Source organism: Pan paniscus, chromosome 1 (assembly GCF_029289425.2).
Source record: "Pan paniscus chromosome 1, NHGRI_mPanPan1-v2.0_pri, whole genome shotgun sequence".
NCBI lineage: Eukaryota > Metazoa > Chordata > Mammalia > Primates > Hominidae > Pan > Pan paniscus.
The window spans coordinates 163,275,837-163,289,403 of NC_073249.2; the positions used below are offsets into that span (position 1 = coordinate 163,275,837).

Sequence of the window (13,567 nt, forward strand, 5' to 3'; positions counted from 1 at the left end):
AATGCTTAATGACTGGCATTTATTAAGATTTAATATTATTCCCTAATAGGTTAACATGTAACTCATTTCCTTAGCTTTCTTGTCCTGAGGACAGAGATGACACCTACTACTTATTTATTTTAACTAATTAATATGTAATAGATACATGCTAATTGGATGTCCCTGTGTACTATTCCCTAGCCTAGTCTACTCCTATTTTTACTTCTCTACTAAGAAAAAACTTTTTTTTCAAAAGCCAATTCTGGACACTTTTGTAATGGATATTTAAAAAGGCAGAGAGAAATTTACTTTTTAGTAATTCTGCAAACTATATCAGAAATTGCCAGAAAGCTTACAATACTGGCATTCTGGAACCATTTCATTTTCATAACATGCTGACATTAGCCTGAATCAGATAACTGAACTTAAGCTGGCCTTGAATTTAACTTGCTTACTCTTGTATTCAATTGGAAAGGTAAGAATACAATTAAGAATATGTATTAAATGTTGAATATTTATCAACTGTGTCTAAAAGAAGTTGAAAAATATTTAATTTTTGAGAAATGGAACCATACTCCAACTCCTTTATCATATGTAAGTCTTTTTTGTTAAATATTCATATATATTTTTAGAAATGTATTGGGTGAAAAAAAAAAGTACTCTTTTTTTTTTTGAGTCTCACTCTGTCACCCAGACTGGAGTCAGTGGCAGATCTCAGCTCACTGCAACCTCAGCCTCCTGGGTTCAAACGATTCTCCTGCCTTAGCCTCCCAAGTAGCTGGAACTACAGATGCACACCACCACACCTGGCTGATTTTTGTATTTTTAGTACAGATGGGGTTTCACCATATTGGCCAGGCTGGTTCGAACTCCTGATTTTGTGATCCGCCTGCCTCGGCCTCTCAAAATGCTGGGATTACAGGCATGAGCCACAGCACCCGGCCAAGAGCACTTATTATTATTTATTTATTCATTTGAGACAAGAGTCTCTCTCTGTCACCCAGGCGGAGTGCAGTGGGGTGATCTCAGCTCACTGCAAACTCCGCCTCCCGGGTTCAAGTGATTCTCCTGCCTCAGCCTCCCGAGTAGCTGGGATTATTACAGATGCCCGCCACCACGCCCAGCTAATTTTTTTTTTTAAATTTTATTTTTAGTAGAGACGGGGTTTCACCAGGTTGGCCAGGCTGGTCTTGAACTCCTGACCTCAGGTGATCCAGCCACCTCAGCCTCCCAAAGTGCTGGGATTACAGGCGTGAGCCACTGCACCCAGCCAAGAGTACTTATTATTAAAGTACAAACTGACTTTGGTCAAATATCACAAATATAGACAGCTTGTGAATTACTCATAAGAATTGAGGGTATCTTAGTCTCCATTTCTTTACACAGTGCTAGCCATGGGTAACAAGTACAGACACTTCAAAGCAACCAAAAGTATTTGCCCCCCTCAAACTTTGTTATTTTTTGGTTTTTGTTGTTGTTGTTTTTGAGACAGAGTCTCACTCATGTCGCCCGGGCTGGAATGCAATGATGCAATCTCAGCTCACTGAAACCTCTGCCTCCAGGGTTCAAGCAATTCTCCTGCCTCAGTCTCCCAAGTAGCTGGGATTACAGGCACACCTAGCTGATTTTTATATTTTTAGTAGAGACAGAGTTTCACCATGTTGGCCAGGCTGGTCTCGAACTCCTGACCTCAGGTGATCTGCCAGCCTCGGCCTCCCAAGTGCTGAGATGACAGGCGTGAGCCACCGTGTCAGGCCTACCCCTCAGACTTTCAATAATGATTCCTAGATAGAGTTCCTGGCTCACACATTACCTCACCACATGAATCTCATCTATATCCTCTAAATCAGGTCCACTATTTGCTTTATTTTTCCTCAAATCATTACAGTTCTTTTTTCCCCCAGAAATTAAGCTAGGCTGAGCATCAAATATAGGCTTTATAAGACTACGTAAAGATAGCAGGGCTAACTTTGAATGCTCTTAAACTTGCAAACTCATGAAGACTCATTAGGAGAAGAAGACTTAGTATCCCCATTATAAATTAGAATATGTTCTCTAATAAGAATGGGTGTTGGCTGGGGGCAGTGTCTCATGCCTGTAATCTCAGCAGTTTGAGAGGCCAAGGCACCCAATCGCTTGACCCCAGGAGTTTAGAGCAGCCTGGGCAACATGGCAAAACCCCACCTCTACAAAAAAAAAAAATATATGAAAACGAGCTGGGTGTGGCTACTCAGAAGGCTGAGATGGAAGAATCAACTGAGCCCAGAAAAGCAAGGCTGCAGTGAGCTGAGAGCACCACTGCAGTCCAGCCTGAGTGACAGAGCAAGACTCTGTCTCAAAAAAAATGGGTGTTATATGCCTGAATATGCATATAGCCATAGTGTCCAATACAGTTTGCCAAAAGCAGTCTTAGAAGTCATAAAGGACCTAACACAGTGCAGAGAAATATAATACTATCCATCTCTCTAATAAATAAAATAATATGCTCACCCTCTGGTGGCCAAAATGGGAAATACACATCCATTTTCTTGGATTATATCCAAAATATTAGTGTAGTATATAATATATTAAGTTTCTGCTTCATATTTAACCTAAACCAAAAAGATTTTAAAAGGCCACTGACTTTTTATAAAAAAAGTCTACCCCAATATCTAATATAAAATCAATAAAATTACTAAATATAGTAATTTAAGAATGTCATGACTCATATATATATAACAGTACTTGATACTTAAACTTTAAATTTGTTTTAAAATATTAGAACTATAAAACTTTAAAGTTGGAAGGAGTTACAGTGATCAGGTAAGTCTATAATTTAAAACTGCATGTTAGATAATTAGTTTTTTTAATTTGCTAATGAAATAAAAACATCTGGGTAAATAGAACTGAATAGTAATAAGACTTAATTTTTATATTTCTAGTTTTAATTTATAAATATGCTAAAGAATTCAGAAATATTCATACATGTAAATTCATTTTAATTTTCCACTCATTTTATCCAACTATCCTTCCAAGAGAGAATATAGTATATACTTTCTGCCCCGCTCCACTACCTCTCAGCAAGCTGAACTCACTGCCTTAACTCGAGACCTCGCTCTCGCAAAAGGACTACGCGTCAATATTTATACTGACTCTAAATATGCCTTCCATATCTTGCACCACCATGCTGTTATATGGGCAGAAAGAAATTTCCTCACTATGCAAGGGTCCTCCATCATTAATGCCTCTTTAATAAAAACTCTTCTCAAAGCCGCTTTACTTCCAAAGGAAGCTGGAGTCATTCACTGCAAAGGCCATCAAAAGGCATCAGATCCCATTGCTCAAGACAATGCTTATGCTGATAAGGTAGCTAAAAAAGCAGCCATCAAAAGGCATCAGATCCCATTGCTCAGGACAATGCTTAGGCTGATAAGATAGCTAAAAAAAGCAGCTAGCGTTCCAATTTCTATCCCTCATGGCAGTTTTCTTCCTTCTCATCTGGCTACTCCCACCTACTCCCTCACTGAAACTTCCACCTATCTCTTCCCACACAAGGCAAGTGGTTCTTGGACCAAAGAAAATACCTCCTTCCAGTCTCAAAAGCCCATTCTATTCTGTCATCATTTCATAACCTCTTCCATGTAGGTTACAAGCCACTAAGCCCGCCTCATAGAACCTCTCATTTCCTTTCCATCATGGGACTCTATCCTCAAGGAAATCACTTCTCAGTGTTCCAGCTGCAATTCTACTACCTCTCAGGGATTGTTCAGGCCCCCTCCCTTCCCTACACATCAAGCTCGGGGATCTGCCCCAGCCCAGGACTGGCAAATTGACTTTACTCACATGCCTCGAGTCAGGAAACTAAAATACCTCTTGGTCGGGGTAGACACTTTCATTGGATGGGTAGAGGCCTTTCCCACAGGGTCTAAGAAGGCCACCGCGGTCATTTCTTCACTTCTGTCAGACATAATTCCTTGGTTTGGCCTTCCCACCTCTATACAATCCGATAACTGACCGGCCTTTATTAGTCAAATCACCCAAGCAGTTTCTCAGGCTCTTGGTATTCAGCAAACTGATGGTCTTTTAAAAACACATCTCACCAAGCTCAGCCACCAACTTAAAAAGGACTGGACAATCCTTTTACCACTTTCCCTTCTCAGAATTCAGGCCTGTCCTGGGAATGCTACAGGGTACAGCCCATTTGAGCTCCTGTATGGATGCTCCTTTTTAGTAGGCCTCAGTCTCATTCCAGACACCAGACCAACTTGGACTGTGCCCCAAAAAACTTGTCATCCCTACTATCTTCTGTCTAGTCATACTCCTATTCATCGTTCTCTACTCATAAATGCCCTACTCTTGTTTACACTGCCGGTTTACACTGTTTCGCCAAGCCATCACAGCTGATGTCTCCTGGTGCTATCCCCAAATGGCCACTCTTAACTCCCTCTTAAAGTAAACAAATAATCTTTGCTGGCAGGGCTATGCTGAACCTCCTTGAGCACTGCCTAATTGGATGTCCTGGGTCCTCCCAATTCTTAGTCCTTTAATACCTGTTTTTCTCCTTCTCTTACTCCGTTTAGTTTTTCAATTCATACAGAACTGTATCCAGGCCATCACCAATAATTCTATAAGACAAATGTTTCTTCTAACAACCCCACAATATCACCCCTTACCACAAAATCTTCCTTCAGCTTAATCTCTCCCACTCTAGGTTCCCATGCCACCCCTAATCCCACTCGAAGCAGCCCTGAGAAATATCACCCGGCATTATCTCTCCATACCACCCCCAAAAATTTTCGCCGCCCCAACACTTCAACACTATTTTGTTTTATTTTTCTTATTAATATAAGAAGACAGGAATGTCAGGCCTCTGAGCCCAAGCTAAGCCATCATATCCCCCGTGACCTGCACGTACACATCAAGATGGCCGGTTCCTGCCTTAACTGATGACATTCCACCATAAAAGAAGTGAAAATGGCCTGTTCCTGCCTTAACTGATGACATTACCTTGTGAAATTCCTTCTCCTGGCTCAAAAGCTCCCCCACCGAGCACCTTGTGACTCCCGCCCCTGCCCGCCAGAGAACAAACCCCTTTGACTGTAATTTTCCTTTACCTACCCACATCCTATAAAATGGCCCCACCCCTATCTCCCTTTGCTGACTCTCTTTTCGGACTCAGCCCGCCTGCACCCAGGTGAAATAAACAGCCTTATTGCTGAGAAAAAAAAAAAAAAGAAAAAGATTTCCTACTAAATAAGAACACCACACAATGAAAGCATTATTTATATTTTAATAATAAAGTACATAACATGGACATAAAATGAAAATGCATATATATTGAATAGATTATTATTTAGGTACATCAGTTAAGTAGCATTTAGTTGTTTAATAAATAACAGACTAAATCTGAAATAATTCTTAGTTTGGTAAGTTCTAAGTATAATTATTTAAGAAATAAGAGAATATATACAATAATATATCCATTCTTGTCGTTCATTCAGAGGCATTACATGTTGACAAACCTGCACATAAAAATAGAAAGCTTTTACTCTCTTTTTATATATTGTTACTTTTGGCTAATTTTTAAATAGGACAACATTTCTAGGCCTTGTATAAGAATATCCCTGTACAGATAAAATTCTACAATATTTGTCCTTAGCAGAGACTAGCAATCTATGTTCTGAGGTCTAACAGGATAATCCAGTCTAAATTCTACCCTAACATAGTAGCTGTCAGTTGGTGTGTGTGAATGTGGGTAAAGAAGAGTGGTGGAAAGAGGAGAAAATATCCTTTCCTTGCTAAACCTAGAGCATTTTCTAAAATCTTAATTGGAGAAACAGAAAAGATAATCTCTTTATCCTGTTCTGGAATGTTTTAGGATTTTATGGACAGTATGGAGAAAGAAAGGGTAAGAATAGGAAGCTTCTTCCTTTCTCCCTTCACTTGCCCAGTAGGTAGCTCTATTGATCTGTCCCTGCCTTTGAACCCCTGGCTAAATCAGAAACCCAGAGTTCTGCTAACACCAGAACTACAGCTTTTTCTAGCTCTTGACTTACTTCCTTATTTAAAACTCAGAGGCATTGTCCCTCTCAGGATACTTTAGAAAATCTTAATAATGCAGATAAAAGCATTTTGGGTTATCAAAATTATTGTTACTATTAATACTTTACATTTCTATATGATGTAAAAAGTACTTTCATGTACATACATCATTTTATTTTTATCCTTACTTTAACTTTGTGAAGTACATAAAACTAGTGATATTATTATTATTATTATTTTTTTTTGAGACAGAGTCTCACTCTTGTCGCTCAGGCTGGAGTGCAATGGCGTGATCTCAGCTCACTGCAACCTCCGCCTCCCAGGTTCAGATTCTCCTGCCTCAGCCTCCCGAGTAGCTGGGATTACAGGCGTCTGCCACCACACCTGGCTAATTTTTGTATTTTTGTAGAGATGGGGTTTCACCATGTTGGCTAGGCTGGTCTTGAACTCCTGAACTCAGGTGATCCACCCACCTCGGCCTCCCAAAGTGCTGGGATTACAGGCGTGAGCCACCGTGCCCGGCCTAGTGATATTATCTTAATTTTACACTTAGAGAGACTGGAACATAGAAGTAAATGAACTTCCCATAGTCACTCAACCAAACAGTGACAGAACTGGATTAGAACCAAAGTCTCCTGTCTCTTGAGTATAGAATGATACTGATACAAATATCATACTTAAAATAATTTTCCACTCCATTTTATATCTACATTTTACTCATAGCATTAATAGCAAATTTTTTTCAAAGACATAAAACAAAAGGCTTTAATTAGAAAATAATACATTACCATTGTAGATTTGGGTCCCACTTCTACTGCAAATATGTTGAGTCCTCTGTTGTTTATGCAGTTTTTACTTAGCTCATTGTTGATGTGAATAATCACTTTCTCATCTGACTATTAAAAAAAGATTTCATAAGCTGCTAGTCCTTTCTTTAATAATTACAGACAAATATAAGCCTCAGAATAAACCCTGAAATTCTGTTTTAACATCATATAGTGCACTACAAATTCATACAAATTGGCTACCTCTTTCAACTTCGTTACTTTTTCTCATTCATTTTCTTTCCAATCTGTCACCATTTATATAAACTTTTTCTTTTAAATGTGACTTAAATTTACTTACCTTTTAATCTTCATTCCCAGGGTATTATGGACACTAGGGTCACATTATTTCATCCTTGACTTATGATAGCAATAGTGTCTATTTCTTTTGTTGTTATCTCTAGTTTTTTCAACTTCCATTCATTTTAATACTACCTTCCAACTAATATGTCTAAAACATCTTTTTACTCCTTCATTGACAATATATAAACAAATATATTTATTATCAACTTTGTATCAGGCATTGTTTTAGGGTCTAGGTGCACTGAGATAAAAGATAGAATTACTGACTCCTAGCTCACACTCTAGGGGAGACAGACAAATAAAATGACAATTACAAAACACTTTGCTGAGTCTTGTAACAGAGGTATTTAGAAGGATCTACAGAAACACAGAAGATGAACATTAGCTCGGACTGGGGTTTCAAGAAAGACCTTATGGAAGAAGTGACAACTGAGATAATAGACAATGGCCTCTAGGATGGATAGGGAGCAAGGGAAAGCAGAATGACACTGATAAATGGAGAAAATGCAGGAATAAAAATATTCCCCTACTAAGAATCTGCGATCATACCCTAATGACTACAAAGGGGGTAGTATAATGTTAGACTACCTGAATTTATTTGTCAACTCTTCTACTACTTAGCTGTGTAATCATTTGCAAGTTATTTAACTGCTCTGTGCTTCAGTTTCCTGTTGGTAAAATGAGAATAGCACTTATGTTATAGGGTTGTTGTCAGAAGTAAATGCTCTAATATATGTAAATGCCTGGCAAACAATAAGGTCTAAAATGTTCACATTATTATCACATTTTGGTGAAGAGAGTTGAATTTTCCTTGAGGAAAAAGGAGGCAGAGAATTGAGAACTAATAGGTGATAGCAGAACAGAGGGGTTGGGGTAACGTAGTAACTCCCTTCACCCTTTTAACCCTAATAAAACATAGAGGGCAGAAAGGGAACCATGATGCATCTTAGGAATCACCCTCTGAGGCATGATTGGTCCATTTGAAAACTGCAATCTACTAGGTGGGGACCCAAGCTTAGTTAATCAAGTCTAAACTCCTCTATCTCGTTTTCAAGATAACATATATAATTTGGATCCATGCTGTATGTTATTTACCTCCTAATCCTCCTCCAAATAAAGCTGTCTATTGCTGCAAAGCAGATATTCTCACTCTTTCCTTTATACTTCATATATACCCTTCGCCTTGTCTCTCCTTACACTGTTTCCCCTGCTTCTAAAGGCTGTCTGTCTGCATATCTAAATCCTAGTCATCCTTCAGTGCTCAAATCCCTTATCACAGTTCCCTTGCCCCTCATAACAAATCCTTCCCCAACTTCTATGGTCCAAATTAACAACAACTACAAGAGAAACAGAATAAAACCCCTATCGCACACACAAACAGTACTACATTATGTAACATTTAATTATTCTCTGATGTCTTTCAAGAGTATTAATTTTGTCTTTCCAATTATAGCCCATAAACTCCTTGAATGCAGAGATCAAGTTTTACACTTTCTGGTTGCTCCTATTGTGACTAAAATAGTTACATAATATATTCTCAGGTTGACTAAAAACGCTGCCAAATCTTAAGTATTTTAAGAAATTTATGGCAGGCATAAAAATATGTCTCACCTAGGACCTAAAAGAAATAAGTCAACAGTACTGAGCACCTAGCCATCTTATATAAAGTTTTATGAAAATTTATAATTTCTAGAGAACTGGATATTTCTGACTAAGAATTTATGCTCGTATTCTCTTGACCTGTAATATCAATAGTATTAACAGCAGGGAAGAGAGCCAAATGTAGAAATAATCAGCTTGATGAAAGCAGGTCTTGGGACAGTAGAATACATTGTTATATTAAATAATAATAATTTATAGGATCTCTGCAATGTTAGTGTAAAACGCTGGGTTGAAATTTTTTCCTTTGCTTATAATATTTCTTTAAAACATGATATCTATTATTAAAATAGCTATGTATACATAAAAACTTTTAGAAACAAACTAAATAAAATACTTTGTACCCAGATTGTGCTCTATATTCACTGATATCCAAATGTTTAATTTTCCTAATATTTTAAGAGAAAAAATTGGAAACCTTTAAAAATCATATAAAAATTACCACTCCCAGTTTGAGTTAGAAACCTGAGGAGAAAAAATAATTATGCATTATAAACATTATTAATGTGATGGGATACTTAATTACCACATACGAATAGAGTAAGGAATAAGATGAAATATATTAGTAAGCTTTGTAGCAAAATAAGGAAAACCACCTCATAATTGATACCTTGTTTTCAATAACTGACGTTATCCAGGTGTCACAACTGTAAGTATGCACGATTATATTTTCATAGCCATCCATTACTTTGGCATCACCGTTGCTAAGAACAGATTTACAAATGGCCTTCTCAAGTTGTCCACTACATGCCTCCATATGGACAGCTTTAATTTTTGGCTTGCATTTTTCTGCATAGATATCAATGACAAATGGACATGCCTGATTGGAAAAAAAAATCTTGTTTCAGCCTTTTGATAGAATTTTAAATAAATTATTAATATGTTACCATATAAGAAGATATGCTATACCTTCTAGCTTGTCCTTCTAATATACTTTTAGAGGAAAATTTTAGTACTATGAATTGAGTAATAAGCAAGCATGAAATCCTGACATATTAACTGATAATGTTCATAGAAAATAAAAGAAAATAACAACCTCTAGCAAATCAGTAATATACCACCTTCTTTAAACCATAATACCATCTCTTCATTTGGTTCAATGCTAACAAATACCATGTTATTTAATTTTCTTTTCTAAGGTGAGGGTTACAGAAATAATTCATCAAAGGTTTCTACAGAAATTATTACATTTACAATTGAAGTTTACTGCATGGACACAGAGCACTGACTAAACGTTTAGTCTAAAAACACCTTTAAAATATGAGACTTAAAAATATTTTCTGCATTCGGAATGAAATTTTTCTAATATCTACCTTAGTCTTTTTACCACAGCCTACAATGTGGTAAAAAGCCAATGTGGTAAAGAGCCTTTGCCTCTCCATCCAACCTGATCTCCTGTGTCTCTATGCAACAGCTATCCTATCTTTCAGATCCTAGAGCAAATGAAGCCCTTCATACGTAGTGTTCTCTCCACTGGGAAGATTATCCTTATGTATTTTCACATAGGTACCTTGTCTTCCTGCTTCAGGTTAAAGCTTAAGTGCCACCTCTGCAGAGGGATCTGCTCTGGCCCCCCAATCTCCCTCACTCCCCCACTGTTCTCTGTTCTCTACTTCAGCCTTTGAGTTGTTTCAAAACACCTTTGAAATAATTTTTTTTTTTTTGGAGATGGAGTTTTGCTCTTGTCGCCCAGGCTGGAGTGCAGTTGGGTGATCTCAGTTCACTGCAACTTCTGCTTCCCGGGTTCAAGTGATTCTCCTGCCTCAGCCTCCCAAGTAGCTGCGATTACAGGTGACCACCACCACACCCAGCTAAGTTTTGTATTTTTAGTAGAGACAAGGTTTCACCATGTTGACCACACTGGTCTTGAACTCCTGACCTCAGGTGATCTACCTGCCTTGGTCTCCCAAAGTGCTGGGATTACAGGCGTGAGTCACTGCACCTGGCTGATATAATTTCATTTTAATTAATTAATCATTCTCCTTCATGGAATATACATTTCATAAGGGCAGGAACTTTGATTATGTTATTCATCTTTGTATCCTCAGTGCCTCTTTCCTGCAGTTATCACATAGTAGGTATTCAATAAGTATTTGTTGAATAACTGAATAAATTCACAAATTGGTGGTCATCTTTTAAGGAAATAAAAGAAAGAAGTCTGAAGTTAATTTTAGTAGAACATAAACAGAAATTTTTGTTTTTAAAAATATTTTAATAATATAAAATAAATAAATATAAAATAAAATAAAATAATTATAAAATATTTGTATAATAAAAATATTTTAATCACTTCAACCTTTGGCAATAATAAATTTGTCTTTTTAAGAGAAATAGAATGAAAAATCATTGGACTAAAAAGTAGAAGACCTGGGTTTATTTTTCATACACATCACCTTTGTAAAAATTTTTAAAGATTATTTATAATAATTATGAGTATGGCATTTTTAAAGGTTTATTTGTTCAGTACTGGTAAATTCTGGTAATATTCTGCCATTTTTTAAGTCATGGCTATCAGTTTTATTCAACCAAAGAGGATCAATATTTGAATATTCACTGAAAGCAAAACATCTTAAAAGGTCCATGTTAAAACATATTCTCTAATTTTTTTTCTTTTTTTTTACACTTTTAAGTTCAGGGGTACATGTGCAGATTTGTTACATAGGTAAACGTGTGTCATAGGGGTTTGTTGTAAGATTATTTCATCACCCAGGTAGTAAGCCCAGTACCCATTCGTTATTTTTCCTGATCCTCTCCCTCCTCGTACTCTTCACCCTCTGATAGGCTCTAGTGTGTGTTGTTCCCCTTTATGTGTCCATGTGTTCTCATCATTTAGCTCCCACTTATAAATGAGAACATGTGGCATTTGGTTTTCAGTTCCTGCATTAGTTTGCTAAGGATAATGGCTTCCAGCTCCATCCATGACCCTGCAAAGGACATGACCTCGTTCTTTTTTATGGCTGTATAGTATCCCATGGTGTATATTTACCACTTTATCTTTATCCTGTTTTCCACTGATGGGCATTTAGGTTAATTCCATGTCTTTGCTATTGTGAATAGTGCTGCAATGAACATACATGTGTATGTGTCTTTATAAAACAATTTACATTCCTTTAGGTGTATATCCAGTAATAGGATTGCTGGATTGAATGGTATTTGTCTTTAGGTCTTTGAGGAATCACCATACTGTCTTCCACAATGGTTGAACTCATGTACACTCCCACCAACAGTGTATAAGCATTCCTTTTTCTCCACAATCTCAACAGCATCTTTTATTTTTTGACTTTTTAATAATAGCCATTTGGACAGGTGTGAAATGTGGTTTTGATTTGCATTTCTCTAATGATCAGTGATGTCGAACTTTTTTTCATATGATTGTTGGCTGCAGGTATATCTTCTTTAAAAAGTGTCTGTTCATTTGCCCATTTTTTAATGGAATTTTTTCTTGTAAATTTAAGTTACTTATAGATATTGGATATTAGACCTTTGTCAGATGCATAGTTTGCAACAATTTTCTCCCATTCTGTAGGTTGTCTGTTTACTTTGTTGATAGTTTCTTTTGCTGCACAGAAGCTCTTTAATTTAATTAGATCCCATTTGTCAATTTTTGCTTTTGTTGCAATTGCTTGTGGCATCTTCACCATGAAATCTTTCCCCATGCCTATATCTTGAATGGTATTGCCTAGGTTGTCTCCCAGAGTTTTTACACTTTTGGGTTTTACATTTCAGTCTTTATCTTAAATTTTTTTTTTTTGAGACGGAGTCTCGCACTCTCGCCCAGGCTGGAGTGCAGTGGTGCCATCTTGGCTCACTGCAAGCTCCGTCTCCCGGGTTCACACCATTCTCCTGCCTCAGCCTCCCGAGTAGCTGGGACTACAGGCGCCTGCCACCATGCCCAGCTAATTTTTTGTATTTTTAGTACAGACGGGGTTTCACCAGGATAAAGCCAGGATGTTAGCCAGGATGTCTTGATCTCCTGACCTTGTGATCCACCCGCCTCAGCCTCCCAAAGTGCTGGGATTACAGGCATGAGCCACTACACCCAGCCCTAGTTAATTTTTGTATATGGTGTAAGGAAGGGGTCCAGTTTCAATCTTCTGCATATGGCTAGCCAGTTATCCCAGCAACCATTTATTGAATAGAGAATCCTTTTCCCATTATTTGTTTTTGTCAGATTTGTCAAAGATCAAACAGGTGTAGGTGTGCAGTCTTATTTCTGAGTGCTCTATTCTGTTCCATTGGTCTATATGTTTGTTCTTGTACCAGTACCATGCTGTTTTGGTTACTGTAGCCCTGTAGTATAGTTTGAAATTAGGTAGCATGATGCCTCCAGCTTTGTTCTTTTTGCTTAGGATTGCCTTGGCTATTCAGGCTCTTTTTTTGGTTCCATATGAATTTTAAAATTTTTTTTCTAGTTCTGTAAAGAATGCCAATGGTATTTTAGTGGGAATATCATTGAATCTATAAATTGCTTTGGGCAGTATGACCATTTTAACGATATTGATTCTTCCTATCCATGAGCATCAAATGTTTTTCCATTTGTTTGTGTCATCTCTGATTTCTTTGAGCAGTAGTTTGTAGTTCTCCTTGTAGAGATTGCTGGCCTCCCTTGTTCACTGTACTCCTAGGTGTTTTATTCTTTTTGTGGCAATTATGAATGGGAGTTCTTTCGTGAATTGGCTCTTGACTTGACTATTGTTGGTGTATAGGAATACTAGTGATTTCTGCACATTCTAAATTTTTTTAATTAAAATCTTATCACATCTAAAAGAGCTGCCCTATAG

The 13,567-nt window shown here is 37.3% G+C and overlaps 1 protein-coding gene across 1 annotated transcript in view; it reads right to left on the reverse strand.

Annotated features, from left to right (window-relative positions):
• Window positions 1-5,228: 5,228 nt before the first annotated feature.
• EFCAB7 (EF-hand calcium binding domain 7) overlaps window positions 5,229-13,567 on the reverse strand; it is a 49,332-nt gene continuing 40,993 nt past the window's right edge. The window contains exons 12-14 of the mRNA XM_008961324.5: window positions 9,397-9,606; window positions 6,789-6,896; window positions 5,229-5,480 (exon numbers count right to left, since the gene is read on the reverse strand). Coding sequence (XP_008959572.4) covers window positions 5,406-5,480; window positions 6,789-6,896; window positions 9,397-9,606 — 393 coding nt within the window. The 3' untranslated portion in view covers window positions 5,229-5,405. The remainder of the gene's footprint in view (window positions 5,481-6,788; window positions 6,897-9,396; window positions 9,607-13,567) is intronic.